The sequence below is a fragment of the Acanthopagrus latus genome, chromosome 3, assembly GCF_904848185.1.
Source record: "Acanthopagrus latus isolate v.2019 chromosome 3, fAcaLat1.1, whole genome shotgun sequence".
NCBI classification, from domain to species: domain Eukaryota; kingdom Metazoa; phylum Chordata; class Actinopteri; order Spariformes; family Sparidae; genus Acanthopagrus; species Acanthopagrus latus.
In genome coordinates, this window is record NC_051041.1 from 6,729,457 (window position 1) to 6,742,110 (window position 12,654).

General features: G+C 44.7%; 1 protein-coding gene across 2 annotated transcripts in view; it reads left to right on the forward strand.

Annotated features, from left to right (window-relative positions):
• LOC119016766 (ephrin type-A receptor 7) overlaps nt 1-6,726 on the forward strand; it is a 166,011-nt gene extending 159,285 nt beyond the window's left edge. For both annotated transcript variants that reach the window (XM_037092999.1, XM_037093000.1), the window contains 4 exons: nt 202-354; nt 2,932-3,122; nt 3,210-3,374; nt 4,237-6,726. In XM_037092999.1, the coding sequence (XP_036948894.1) occupies nt 202-354; nt 2,932-3,122; nt 3,210-3,374; nt 4,237-4,351 (624 nt within the window). In that variant the 3' untranslated portion in view covers nt 4,352-6,726. The remainder of the gene's footprint in view (nt 1-201; nt 355-2,931; nt 3,123-3,209; nt 3,375-4,236) is intronic.
• The last annotated feature ends 5,928 nt before the right edge of the window (nt 6,727-12,654 follow it).

Genomic DNA, 12,654 nt, shown 5'->3' on the forward strand with positions numbered 1-12,654 from the left:
GAGGGGTGAAAAAAAAACCTAATTATTTCATTGCTTTATTTCCCTGGATATTTTTGGGCTCCATTCAAGGTGAAACCACTCCTCTAAAGATTCTTTTGATCTACGGAAAATATGTTCAAAAGCCTTTCAAAGGGAATAGTTAAGCGCTACTTTTTTGAACTCTGTACGTCCTGTCTTACCTACCTCCACCCCCCCCCGCAGCACGGAGGGAAGAGCGTGGTGCTGTGGACCGCTCCCGAGGCCATCCAGTACCACCGCTTCTCCTCGGCCTCCGACGTCTGGAGCTTCGGCATCGTCATGTGGGAGGTCATGTCCTACGGAGAGAGGCCCTACTGGGATATGGGCAACCAGGATGTAAGTGTGTCTGTGTGTGTGTGGGATAGGGAGGTTGGCTTTCCATTAATCTCTCCAGTCACTTCCTTTATATTGCTTTCCTCCCTTTCACCTACGCTCTATCAATGAACTCTGTATCCGTGCCCGGCTTGGATCTTATTAAGAGGAAGCCAAGAAGCCACAGTACGTCTGAAAGCTTTCGCCGGGGCCTAAGTCCCCCACTTTAAGTCTGCATCAGCTCCATGACCAATCCTGTTTTCTCTTAAGGACGCGTTGACCCCCTTCCAGTGGCCTCCGCCTGTCCCGGAGTGCCATCCCGCTTTTTAAAAAAAAAAATTAATCCCCCGGAAAATTTCTTTAAGGAAATGTAAAGCACTTGCCATTTGAGGGTTGAGGAGATTGTCCAGTCGATAGGGATCCCGCTGCTTGTCACCAGAACCCTATTATTTCCAAGTCGACGTGGGCGGGTGCTTCGCCGTCGACACCCCTACCTCTTTCTCCCTTCAAACAAAAAGAGGTTGTTTTTGTCCTGTTATTTGAAAGAAAGTCGGGCTTCTGAAGTGCATGATGCAAGTCTTCTAAAGACACAAAAGAGAGCAGTTTATTTTTCGTGTGCTGCTTTATTCTTTCACCTGAAGCCGACGGCACACAGGAGCACGACAAGAGGCGGATGATTTTAAGAGTTATCATCATTTCATCAAGCCAAATCATGCGAATGCCCTCTCAGATTACATGTCATCGGGAAATTATGCCAACAATTTATGCGGGCAGGTGCACGGTTTAGAAAAAGCAACGAGTTATTAGCATGTTCCAATTTTTTCACCGTCCAAAATTAATATGCATGAGTTATTCAGCAGGCACAAGAATAGTTAGCTCTCACAGCGCCGTGGTTTTTTTTCCCCCTCTTCCTTTCCTCTGGTGCCCTTTCACAACGCAGACTAAAGTTTCCTCTCAGTCTCGTTCATATTATCAAACTTTCCAATTGAGGGGGCAAAGGTCGAGCTTGTATAGCGGCGGGGGATATTAATCCACTTTAAATTGATACATTATATCATAACGGCATTGTTGGTCGGCCTGTCCACCTGTGATCCATCGCGACCTTTACCGACCGACTTTGATTAAATGGAAAATGTCAAACGCTGAAAAGCATTTTATGAATGCTCTTTAGTGAGATACGAGCTCAAGGGGGCCGAGAGGGCGGTGAAGTGGCGGCGGTGGGCGGGCAGGTGGAGAAGAAGAGAAGGGAGAGAGCGCTTCAGGAAGTAATGCCACTGATGGATGTCATTTCTGTGATTACGCTCCGACTTTATTTCCTCCTTTCAGGAGATTGTATTTCTCAGGGACTCGGGAGGAGGACGTACCGCGCGTCCATAAATATACTGGGCGCAAAACTCTCATGAGGCGCTGTGGTGGACGAGGGCGGCATTAGTTTGATGGAGGAAGGAGCGAGGAACATTGAGGCGGTCTGGTGGGAGGCGTTCGTGCTGTTTGAAGACGGGGAGGTTTTACGGGTGATTAAAAGGGGCTCTGTGTAACAACGCGTAGTCATTTACATCTATGAATCACTTTTTTATCAGCCCTATGTGAGCAGATTGTGATATAACGTGGAAAGTGAGACCTTCTCCGTCTCTTTCCTGTGCTTGTACATGTAACAATGGCCACCTGTCGATATCAAACCCCAAACCCCAAACACACAGGGGGCACCGCTAACTGACTGTAGCTGCTGTTAGCTAGTTAGCTCAGCTACCACTGCAGCTTGTACTTCAGTTAACTATACATATGAGATCTTTAGCTTGTGTCGGACTGTCTCCCATCGGCTAACAGAGAGCAACAATTGCCAGCCTTAGTTTAGAAATGGAGTCTCGTAACAAAAATTGGCTGTTATGTTCAGTCTGTGTCATATCGGTTATCGCCTGGATTGTTTTTACAATTACAATGTTATTCTGAAATTTTCTGCTGATAGGAGCCCGTCAAATATCCTGCTGAGTGACCTTTCAGTCCAGTCAGCTGTGATTTTGTTTAGCAGGAAAATCCCTCATCTCTTTCAGTTGACAGCTGCCTCTTTTCGCCATATGGATCAATGTTTCTGAAGCAGTTAAAGTCGCGACATCACTGCGGATTTGTAATGACCTCATATTGTTCGGGTTAGCAATATCTCTCCGAGTCCTGTTTGTTTTGCAGCTGATGCTGGCTCGCGCGGTGGCCTTAAAGGATGCCGCCTCAAAATAAGGTCAATAACTAAAAAAGCGAAATCAATGCACTGGCACAACAACGGTGGTGTAATTAGTGGAGCGAATCAAGAGAAAATGGAACAACCAACACTTTTCTATTCTTATTTATCGTTTGCCGTCCAAAGGCTTCTGGTCTTGGCAGCTAAGCAACTCCACTGCGAAGAAATAAAGTTTGAAATACCTTACTCAACTTTTTTTTTTTTTTTTTAAGTACGACAAATCTTATTCACTTCCCCACATCCTGCTCTGTGAGTCACCCACTTGCTCTTTTGGGAATTGATCCAATTATAGTGGAAGTCCTTAAAAAATTCCGAACACCGCTTCCAAATTTTCTAACCCGTTTTTTTTTTTTTCCTCTCTGCTGTAGGTAATCAAGGCCATCGAGGACGGTTTCAGGCTGCCGGCTCCGGTTAACTGCCCGCAACACCTCCATCAGCTGATGCTGGACTGCTGGCAGAAGGAGAGGACGGAGAGGCCCACCTTCAGCCAGATCCACTCGGCCCTCAGCAAGAGCATCCGCTCCCCCGACGGCATCGGCTCCTCCACACTGGCACGCAGGTGAGGCCCCGGTTGTCTCTGGGCTCGGCCTGCGTCTCATTCCTACACGTTTCTCCGTGTAATCGATGCTAATTTCTCGTCCTCTAGAACCCTGAGTTCATCCATCACGCTAGCGGAGAGGCCTCTCCCCTCCTTCCCTTCCTTTAACTCAGTGGGGGAGTGGCTGGACGCCGTGGACATGGGCCGCTACAAGGACAACTTCACCGCGGCGGGATACTGCTACTTGGAGTCCGTGGCGCGAATGACCGTACAGTGAGTGGCTTTTCTACGACTCTGTCTCGTGACCTTTCATTTCCTGTCGTAGAGAGGGCGGCTGAGTGAGATAATAAGAGAAGAGATCATTAAACGGATAACTGCATGAATAAATAAGTGACTTGGGAGATAATGTCCATTCCTTTTCTGCTCTATTATTGATTTCCTTTTTCATCCTGAGCTTTTAAAGATAGTATTTATAACTGACTGGTGCTCGGAGGGGGAGACATGAATACATCAGAGCTGTTACAATGACATGATCAACAAATCAAACATCAGCAACCGTTCTGATAATGCATTGGTTATTAAAGCACTGATCACAAAGATTCTTGGTTCGAGTGTCTCAGTTTCAAGCGTTAGCTGTTCATAGTTTTATTATTTCATGACATTACCTTTAGCTTTAGGAAATTATAATGTAGCTTCACAAAGCTATAAATTAAGAAGTGGTTTGATGAAAGTGAGCGGGTTTGTTATGTTTGTAGAAAATCTCTCAGCATCTTGGGAGCAATCAATTAATCAAATGCAGTAGAAAAAAGTTTGGATCATACGAAGTCATTTGACAGGCTACCTGTCTGTCTGTCTTTCTGTCCGCTGCTGCACTACTAGCTCATCATCGGAGTCTTCCTCAAGCCGAGGTGGATATGTCGCTGAAGCTATTAGCGAGCTAGTCAAACAAGAGTAGCGGGGAAAGTTTCTAATCCTAGCGAGCTTGACAGCAGTGACTACACACAGCCCCCGAGCCTGTTGTTCAGCAGCTAGCTAACTCGGTAGCACGAAGCACACAGCCGCCCTCTCGAGTCCAATGAACTTCTCAACTTCTTCCTCTATAACCTTGGTAAATCTTGTTGCTCTGTTTCCGCAGAGATGTACTGAGCCTTGGCATCACTTCCCTCGAGCACCAGAAGCTGATCCTGGCGGCCATCCAGACCCTCAGAGCCCAGGTCATCCAAATGCACGGCCGCGGTGTGCAGGTCTAACGAGCAGTCGACGCGCCCAGCCTCACCCCGCTGCTGCAGAACCCCCACCACGTACGTGCAGATGGATGATGGGGTGGAGAAGAGGAGAAACAAGAGAGAGAGAGAGAGAGAACGAAAGCTCTCCCAAACTGAAGGAAAGATGAGCAGATCTTTCTTCCGACTGCACTCCTCTATCTACTCCCCCTTCCCACACTTCCTCATGCCTTCCTTGATCCCTTACTTCCTTTTTTTTCTACGAGTCCATCCAGAGATGAGCGAGAGCGTCCCCGTCACAATTGCAGAGGGGGGCTAGCAGAGGAGTGACGTCACACGGCGCCTCTTTTTTTTGTGACCTCCATATCTGCACTTAAATAACCGCGTCAGCTCCATCTCACTGGTGATCGTCGCGTAGAGACAAATGAAATGTTGTTGGGGCTCTGTTCTGAAGCTGACTTCTGAGCGAACACGCCAGTTTGCAGAACAAGCGCTCAAAGAAACTCTCACATTTTGGGTGGAATTTCCCTTTACCACAACATGAATTCACTGCAAACAGTAAATCAGTAAAGCCGGCGGGGGGGGGGGGTGTTGTTTTTACCGGCACTGGACGATACATTACTCTCTCCTCAGAACTGGCACCGCTGATTTCACATCAAAATAGAAAGACTGATTTTTACGAAGATGACCGGAGCGCCGCGCAAAAAGAGTAAACGCGGCTGGAATGTAACATTTCAGAACAGCGGCTTGAGAAGACCGTACTGTCCGGCGAGTCAGTGGCCGAGGCCTCGACAGCCTCCAGTTTAGTTCCGTCTATGGCGCACGAAGAGTGCCGACGGGACAAAAAAAAAAAAAAAGAGCTACAGTAAGTCATGGCTGACGACACGCTGTGCTTTCAGGAACGTCAGCCTGCTGTTGTTTTTTAAATTTTATCCAGTGATGGTTAAACAAAAAAGCTGCAGGACACAAGTGTAAAGGTTGAAAAACGTGTGTTTGATCGTCCGTTAATTTGTCGTACGTCGCTTTTGTTGGTTTCCTTTATCTTCCTCCTCCTCTTTGCTTTGAAGCTGTTTTCTCCGTGCACTTAAAACATCACATTTTTTTCCCTTTTCTTGCCTGCTGGACATCCACACTCGGTATTATAATCCTCCTTCTCCAAAGCCTCTCCCTGTTTTTAAGACTCTGTATAGAGCGCGGGCCTGCTCTGGAAGATCGGCCTGGTTCAGATATTTATCCATATTATTTATTTTACGTTTTACAGACTGTTCAACACAAACTGTGGTCGGAGTCGAGGAAGGTTTATTTATTCAACTAGTATTTAAAAAAAAAAAAAAGAAGAAGAAGAAAAGCAAAGCGGTCGTCTCGTCTTGTTTTGTCGATTTTATTGTTTTGATTATGAGTTTATCGGTTGTTAAAGCGAGGGGAACACTGGAGGATTTTTACTGTCGGCACACAGTATCTGTGTATTTTTCTCGAGCACTGGATTTAATACCGTTCATTTTAACGTCCTATCATTGGATTCCCCCTGTGTACATTACCGTGTGTGTGTGTTGCAGTATGAAGACAGTATTAAGGAATGTCATATGGATTGTTTCTTTTCTTTGCTGGAGTTTCATGTGGACGCTGATATCATGCTCTGCCATACAACAGTATGTGGGTGCACTTTTTTCCCCCAGAATCCTCTCCTGTACAGTGACTCGCCCCCCCACGCGCCTTTTTCTTTCCTATTTCGAGACGCGAAGGAGGAAGTTTATCGAGGCATTATTTGATTTTTCCACACACTTTCGCATTAAAGGGGTTGCCACCATTTTTTTTGACTGGAATATTGTAAGTGGTTTGAATTTGGTTCTCTCTTTGTAACCGTTTTCATCAAATTGAATAATCACACACACGTTGACATATCTGAAGAAACACGCCGAGGGGTCCCCTTTGACAAACACACATACACGAGGACTATGACGACACACACACACACACACACACACACACACACACACACACACATAAACACAAGCAACAACCTGGACCTCGTCACCACAATGAATGAAACTCCCATTTCTCCCCCCTCCTCCCTCTCTGTTACTGTGACCATCATGATATATGTTTAATACTGTAAATATGTATTTGAAAATGCTGAAATCTATTTTTATAATTTGTTTGAAGAACAACGTGTTGAATATAATATCTGCTCACTGTGTAAGGGTTTTATTTGTTTTGTTTTGTTTTGTTTTTTTAATTTTAGGGCCATAGCCAAGAAAACTCTGGTGTTTGGAATATAAAACTGGAAAAAAAAAGTTTCTTTTTTTTGTTAGTTTTTCGATGATTTTTAACTGTTAGAAGAAAAATCTGATGGCTGTTGCAATATTGAAACGTGTTATTAAAAAATCTCCAATACAAGCAAACTTTTTCTCTGTCTCCTAATGTCCCCACTCAAAATGAAATGAACATATTAAAGCCCCACTAATGATTTTGAAATTGATTTCAGCGGGAACATTTGATGCATTCTGGTCGGAGCTATAGATTCCAGATTTATTAATATTTAAAACATTTACTTATATTTAATCATCTTGCCTCACTATGCAATAAAAACAGTTTTAGTTGTCTAAATGGTTTGGGTCAATATACCCAAATTACAAAAAACACTGATAATCTTGGTTTAAAGGTACCTAATGGAGGTTTCAACTTAGAAAGCGAGTCTTGTGAGTGTTTTTTAGTATGTGGGTGACGAGCAAACGCTTCAGCGGCCCAGTGCTTCTTAGTCTGATGCTGCAGTTACTCCTTCTAGTGGAGTGTTTTAAAGAGTGAGAACAGTCTGGGTCGGGAGGCAGTTACATTGGTCACGTAAGGGAACTATTGACTTAACTACATGACATTTCAAGTACCTAACTAAGTACTTTTGACACTGACAATTAGCAGACACTTTTGTCCAAAGCTACTTACCGTAATACATTCATACACTGATGGCAACAAGAAAATCAGAAGTAATTTTGGGGTTTCAGTATTTTGCCCAAGGACACTTTGACATGCAGACCATGGGAATTGAACCAGCAACCTTCTGATGACAAGACATCTGCTCTACCTTTTAGCCACAGCCGCCCACTTCTGGTGCCAAACTGCAACCATTTCACTAAAGAGCTTTATTTTGAAAGAGTAACTGCTAGATGCATGCATATTATTACCATCTTGACCTGTCAAGGGTGACGCAACTAACATCCCATCCCAGCAACACACCGACTGTTGTAACAGGCACTGAAGAAGAAAGCTGCGAGATGACAACATGAAGGTTACAATGTGCTATTAACAATGTTTTTTTTAAAATGGCGTCGCAAATGTTTTATGAGGGAGGGCCATCACTCTGCACTAGTGGTACTACAGACATTGCAAATGTATATTAAAAGAGTCAGGGTTGGAAAAAAATCAACAGCAAAATCCTAAATCTGGTGTTTTAGGCAAAAGTAAGAAAATGTTCTGTTGTTTTTTGGGGTTTTTTTTTTGGCCATTTGGGTGAATCAGCTCTTCGCAGTAATCCTTCAGTTCCTGCGTGTTTCCTGAGGAAGCAGAGGATCTGTAATGAGCAGCTGAACAGTTTAAGGTGAACGATAAACTACAAATTTTACATCTGCTGTTTAACTTCACTTCTGGTGCTCAGGAACAAACCGACGGCCTTTTGGTGCTCACTCATTCCCTCGAACCTTCGAGCTGACCGGGCCTCTTGTACTCATGGTACTTACCTACATGTAACAAGGTTAACGCTCCGAATCCACTCACAACACAATTCAACTCTCAGTTACCTCTCCTAGCTCTCTCCATGTGGCCTCATGAAGTCCCCCCCCCCTCTGGGGCCGAGGTTATATTACTTGCTTTATTACACAACACCCACCTTTAGACCAGCACCGAGCAAATGGGACGTTATTGTAAATGCAAATTAACTTTTTGCGTGGGACTGCTGTAGGCAGCTGCGTGGGTGGGCAGGAGTGAGAGCGCCGGTTCGTGGCGCCGCCACCGCCGCTGCTTTGCCCGCCCGCATGGGGTCAGCACATGTGTGACAGTTCCACGGGCAATACATTTGAGACTGATATCTTTTTATTTATCTCACACAGTCGCGGCAACAAATCCATACTTTTTTATATTACGGTCTTATTGGAGCTGAGGATTGGAAGTTTGAGACTTAATGAGTTTCATCTCCGAGCCATCGCCGGCTGCAGCTTTTTTTTTTTTTTTTTTTTCCGAGGCCTCCCACGCAATCAAACATCACCTTCTCCTTCAGATGCCGCTTTAGCAGACTCCAGCATCTGAACTCCCGCTGCAGTTGCGCAGGGATCGGCTCGTTCATTATCGGAGGCTCTCTCGTAAGATTTTCTTGCATGATTTTAAAGACTGAATGCGAGGAAAAGGGGAAAAAAAGAAAAACACAAAGAGGCTTATTTACATGTCAGGCTCATTAAGATTCTGTCTCGGAGACGGAGACGTGGCGACTCTAAAGAAATGTTAATGCCTTTATTTAGATGCTGCTGCCAAAGATACAAAGCTCATTTTCACATAAAAAGAGTGCACACTGCCAATCTAGGCCGCAATCGGGATTTGAAATCTATCTGTATGAATGTGTTTTTCCCATCTACATAATCTAAATTATGAAATCCTAATAAGTCTCGACACTTGACTCCTACCTGCTCCGGGTCATGAGCCATCGTAGCAGCTGCACACATGCCAAATGAGCCGAGCAGCGAGGCCTAATCAACTGCTTTCTGCCTCCTATTCCCTGGTGGTGCAAAAATAATGAACGCTATTCATTTGAATGTGATGTCTTAGTATGCAAACATCATATCCCACAGTAACTCTCCTGAGCGGCGAGGGGGGGGTGGGGGTGGGGGTTGTGTTAGTTGGTATTTTATCAGGCTTCTCACGGTTCGAGCGTAAATCTTCAATCAGATTTGCCTGTTTATTCACTGTAAATGAGACTGGGATGGGGAGACGGCCGGGGATCCTTCCAAGAGATTACAGCGAGCCGTGTTTCAAAATGCAAAACGTAGATTGTTGTACCTGAAATCCTCACGCCTGCTCAAAACCGAGACTTCACTCGAGACATGTTGAAGGCAATTCGAATACATGACGTATGACGCGGCAAACGAGAGGTAGATTTCCCTTTAGCATCAAACTCCGCAATGAAATGTGGATTTTAATTGGTAAGGAGTCGACAGTCCAAAGGATGTAACATTATGGACGGTATCTATTGGTTTAGACGATCATCTTCCAACGCAATACAGAAGTTTCGCAAAACCCCTTAATGTTTGGTTTGTGATCCACTAGTAACCACAATGAAGAAGAAGAAGAAGAAAGAAACGTGCAGCTCATGACGTCAGACTGCTGTACCCGGGTAGACAAGAGAGACAAACATGTCTCTGCTGGCGTGTGGACGGTTTTTACCATTTCAGAGGACGACAACATGATCGCAGTCTGCAGTACAAACCCACAAGGGTTCAGACAGGAAAAGAGTCCACAGCAAATCTTACTGCCAGTGCGAATTATTAAGTCATCCATCTTTGCATCCATCTCTGAGCCTCAGGTGTGCATAAATACAAGTTAGAACCTTTTTTTTTTTTGATAGACAAAGATTTGAAATCCAAAACAATCCCTAATGAATCCCTACTAGTTTGTGAGTTTGAGTCAATAATCCGGCAAAAACGCAAAACATCCTTTTTGTTGCAGCTGCTCCAAATTTTCTGCTTTTCATATCATTTCAAAATAAATTTCCCTCCCTTTCTGGACTGTTGTTCAGAAGTAGAGCTCTGGCTCGAGCTGTGATGGGCAATTTTCACCATTTCAAATTTTACAGACAATTCCTCCATTTATTTACAGTGAAAATAATGATTAGCTGCAGCTGTAATATGCTCTAAAAATCTGAGGATTTGCTGCTTTTTCCACAGTTTTACATTAACAGAAATTAAATCCATTCTGACGCTGGACTGTTGGTTGGACCAGACGTCACCTTTAATTTTTGGGTAACGAATCAAGCATCATTAAAATAATTAATCAATCGATAATGAACATAATCGCCCTATAAAGTCGGACCTGGACGTCACACTGCTTTTCATCCAAACCAGACATTCTGATCCACTCGGTCACAGTCAGATCCGACCCCTCAAAGTTTTAAAATCCAAGAAAGATTTGCAGCTGGAAAATGTGTTCAAGAGCAAGAAAGAGGCACACGAGAAAGCAGACAACACCTCTGTAAAGACATTAGTGATTCCCAGCTGTGTGTTTGGAGCCCTCTCTCCTCCCTTTCTTGTCCTCCCCCTCTACCCCCCCAGCTCCCTCTGCTCCGTGTGAAGATTAAAGCAGGCGGCATAAAAAGCGGGGAGAGCAGTCCACCTCTAAGCTAGTGTGAAGGGGAAACTTCCCCCAGCACAAAAGTTCTGCTCTCCGCTCTTTGCCGAAGCGTGCCGCAGCTCAAATCGGCTTTGAGAAATTAATCCCTGCATTATGGAGGGGAGTAAAGTAAACAAACCGGGGACAGGATGGGGACCTGTAAGGGAGGAAGACGAGGAGGAGGAATGAGGTGGTGCTGATGCTTTTGTAGGTAGAAAGCTTGTGTTTCTCTGGAGGAAAAAAAAAAAAAAACAGGGGAAGTTTGTGTGAGTGTGTGAGCAGAGAGAGGGGAGCTCGACGAGGTGACGAGAGGGTGAATGAAGCAAATGAACCAGCAAAAGCCCCCCTGATCCTCTGGGACACTCCTGGGAGAAGAAGCATCACTGCCTTTTTTCTTTTTTTTTGCAGCATGATCTTAAAGCCCCCCCGTCTCTCTCATATGTCCAGCTTATTGCTGCCATTGTCTTTCCTGGCTTCACTCAACCACTCGGTCCCTGTGGCAAAAGAGTCATTGTCTGGCAAATCCTCCTCCTGCAGCCCTTTCTCTCGCTCTCTCCCCTCTCCTCTCCTCTCCTTCCTTCCCATCCTATCTATCCACCGAGAGGGTACTTAGATAAGGCACGGGGTCCAGAGCCTGACGAAATCAAAACTTCCCACTGAGCAGAGATTAAACTCTGAGTGACCGAACAGACAACTTCTCTCGCTCTCTGGCAGACTGGAAGCTGGCAGGGAGGTTTTTTTTCTGTCTCTCCTTTTCTTTTTTCTTTTTTTTTTTTTTCTTTTTGACAGTTTAAACACCCGTCTGTCTGGCTGTCTCCCGAGACTTTCCATAAGTGCACTTTCAGCCTCTCTCCGCTCGTCTGCACGTTGCCTCTCGGCCGCCTCGCCATACAGCCGCTGTCCATCATCGCTCTGCATCCCTCCACTTTTTTTTTTTGCACATAATAATCTACACATCTTTCGTTCTCTCTGTGGTTTCTCCCTTTCATCTCTCCCTACGATGACTCCTCAATTCTTGTGTTCCACTTATGTTTCATACACAGATCCTACTTGTCTCCAGCTGCCGGTGATTGAATCCCCCCCCTCCAGCAGGCAGACGGACCAGATGATAGATAATGAAAAAAAAGGATTTAGCAAACCACGTTTTGTTGTAACTGCGGTTATTTTTACTCCACAAAATCCCTCTCGAAGAAGCAGAATGACACTAAACTGACACTCAGCCTTTGACCTTGAGGTGGTAGTGGAGGAGGCAGAGCTTAGAGAGGGGGACGGTTTGTAGTCCCACACTGCCACTTGGTGGTGAACGTGGAAACTGCACCTCAGAGTGAAGACTGGTGGTGGGAAGCAGCTAAGAAGATTTACTCAAGTAATGTTTTGAAGTTCCTCTGACGTAATCACTTTTTTGCTACTAAGGCTACATTCACTGATTCGACATATAGTTAATTTGTAGATATATACGTGAATTACATTTAAAGCATAGGATCACCATATAAAACATTAAAAGGATCGCAAGATCACAATTAGCTGTGGCTCTTCCTACAGGTTACTCAGCAAGATAGAACATGTTAATTAGCGAGCTTCAGAGGTGCTGGCAGGCACTTATCACTTCCTGGCTCTAGCTGCAAATTCGCCTCACATACATCAGAGACGTTTCTGATCTTCTCATCTCACTCTTGGCGAGAAAGCTAAATGAGCACATATACTGAGATATCCAACGTTTCTTACAAATGGCAAAGAGTTGATTTTTTTTAGTCTCATCTTCAGTTCATCAAAAACTGACGCTCGGGGATGGCTGCCGACCCGTCCTACAATCAAAAAAGCGTCAGCTCTTGATGAGTTGGAAATGAGACTCAAAAATCAACCTTCCCTACAGACAGCACATTTTTCTGGAAAAGTTCACCCAAAAGTGAAAATTTGGTTATTATCTACCGATGGAAATTTGCATGAAGTTTCTGGGGCTTCAT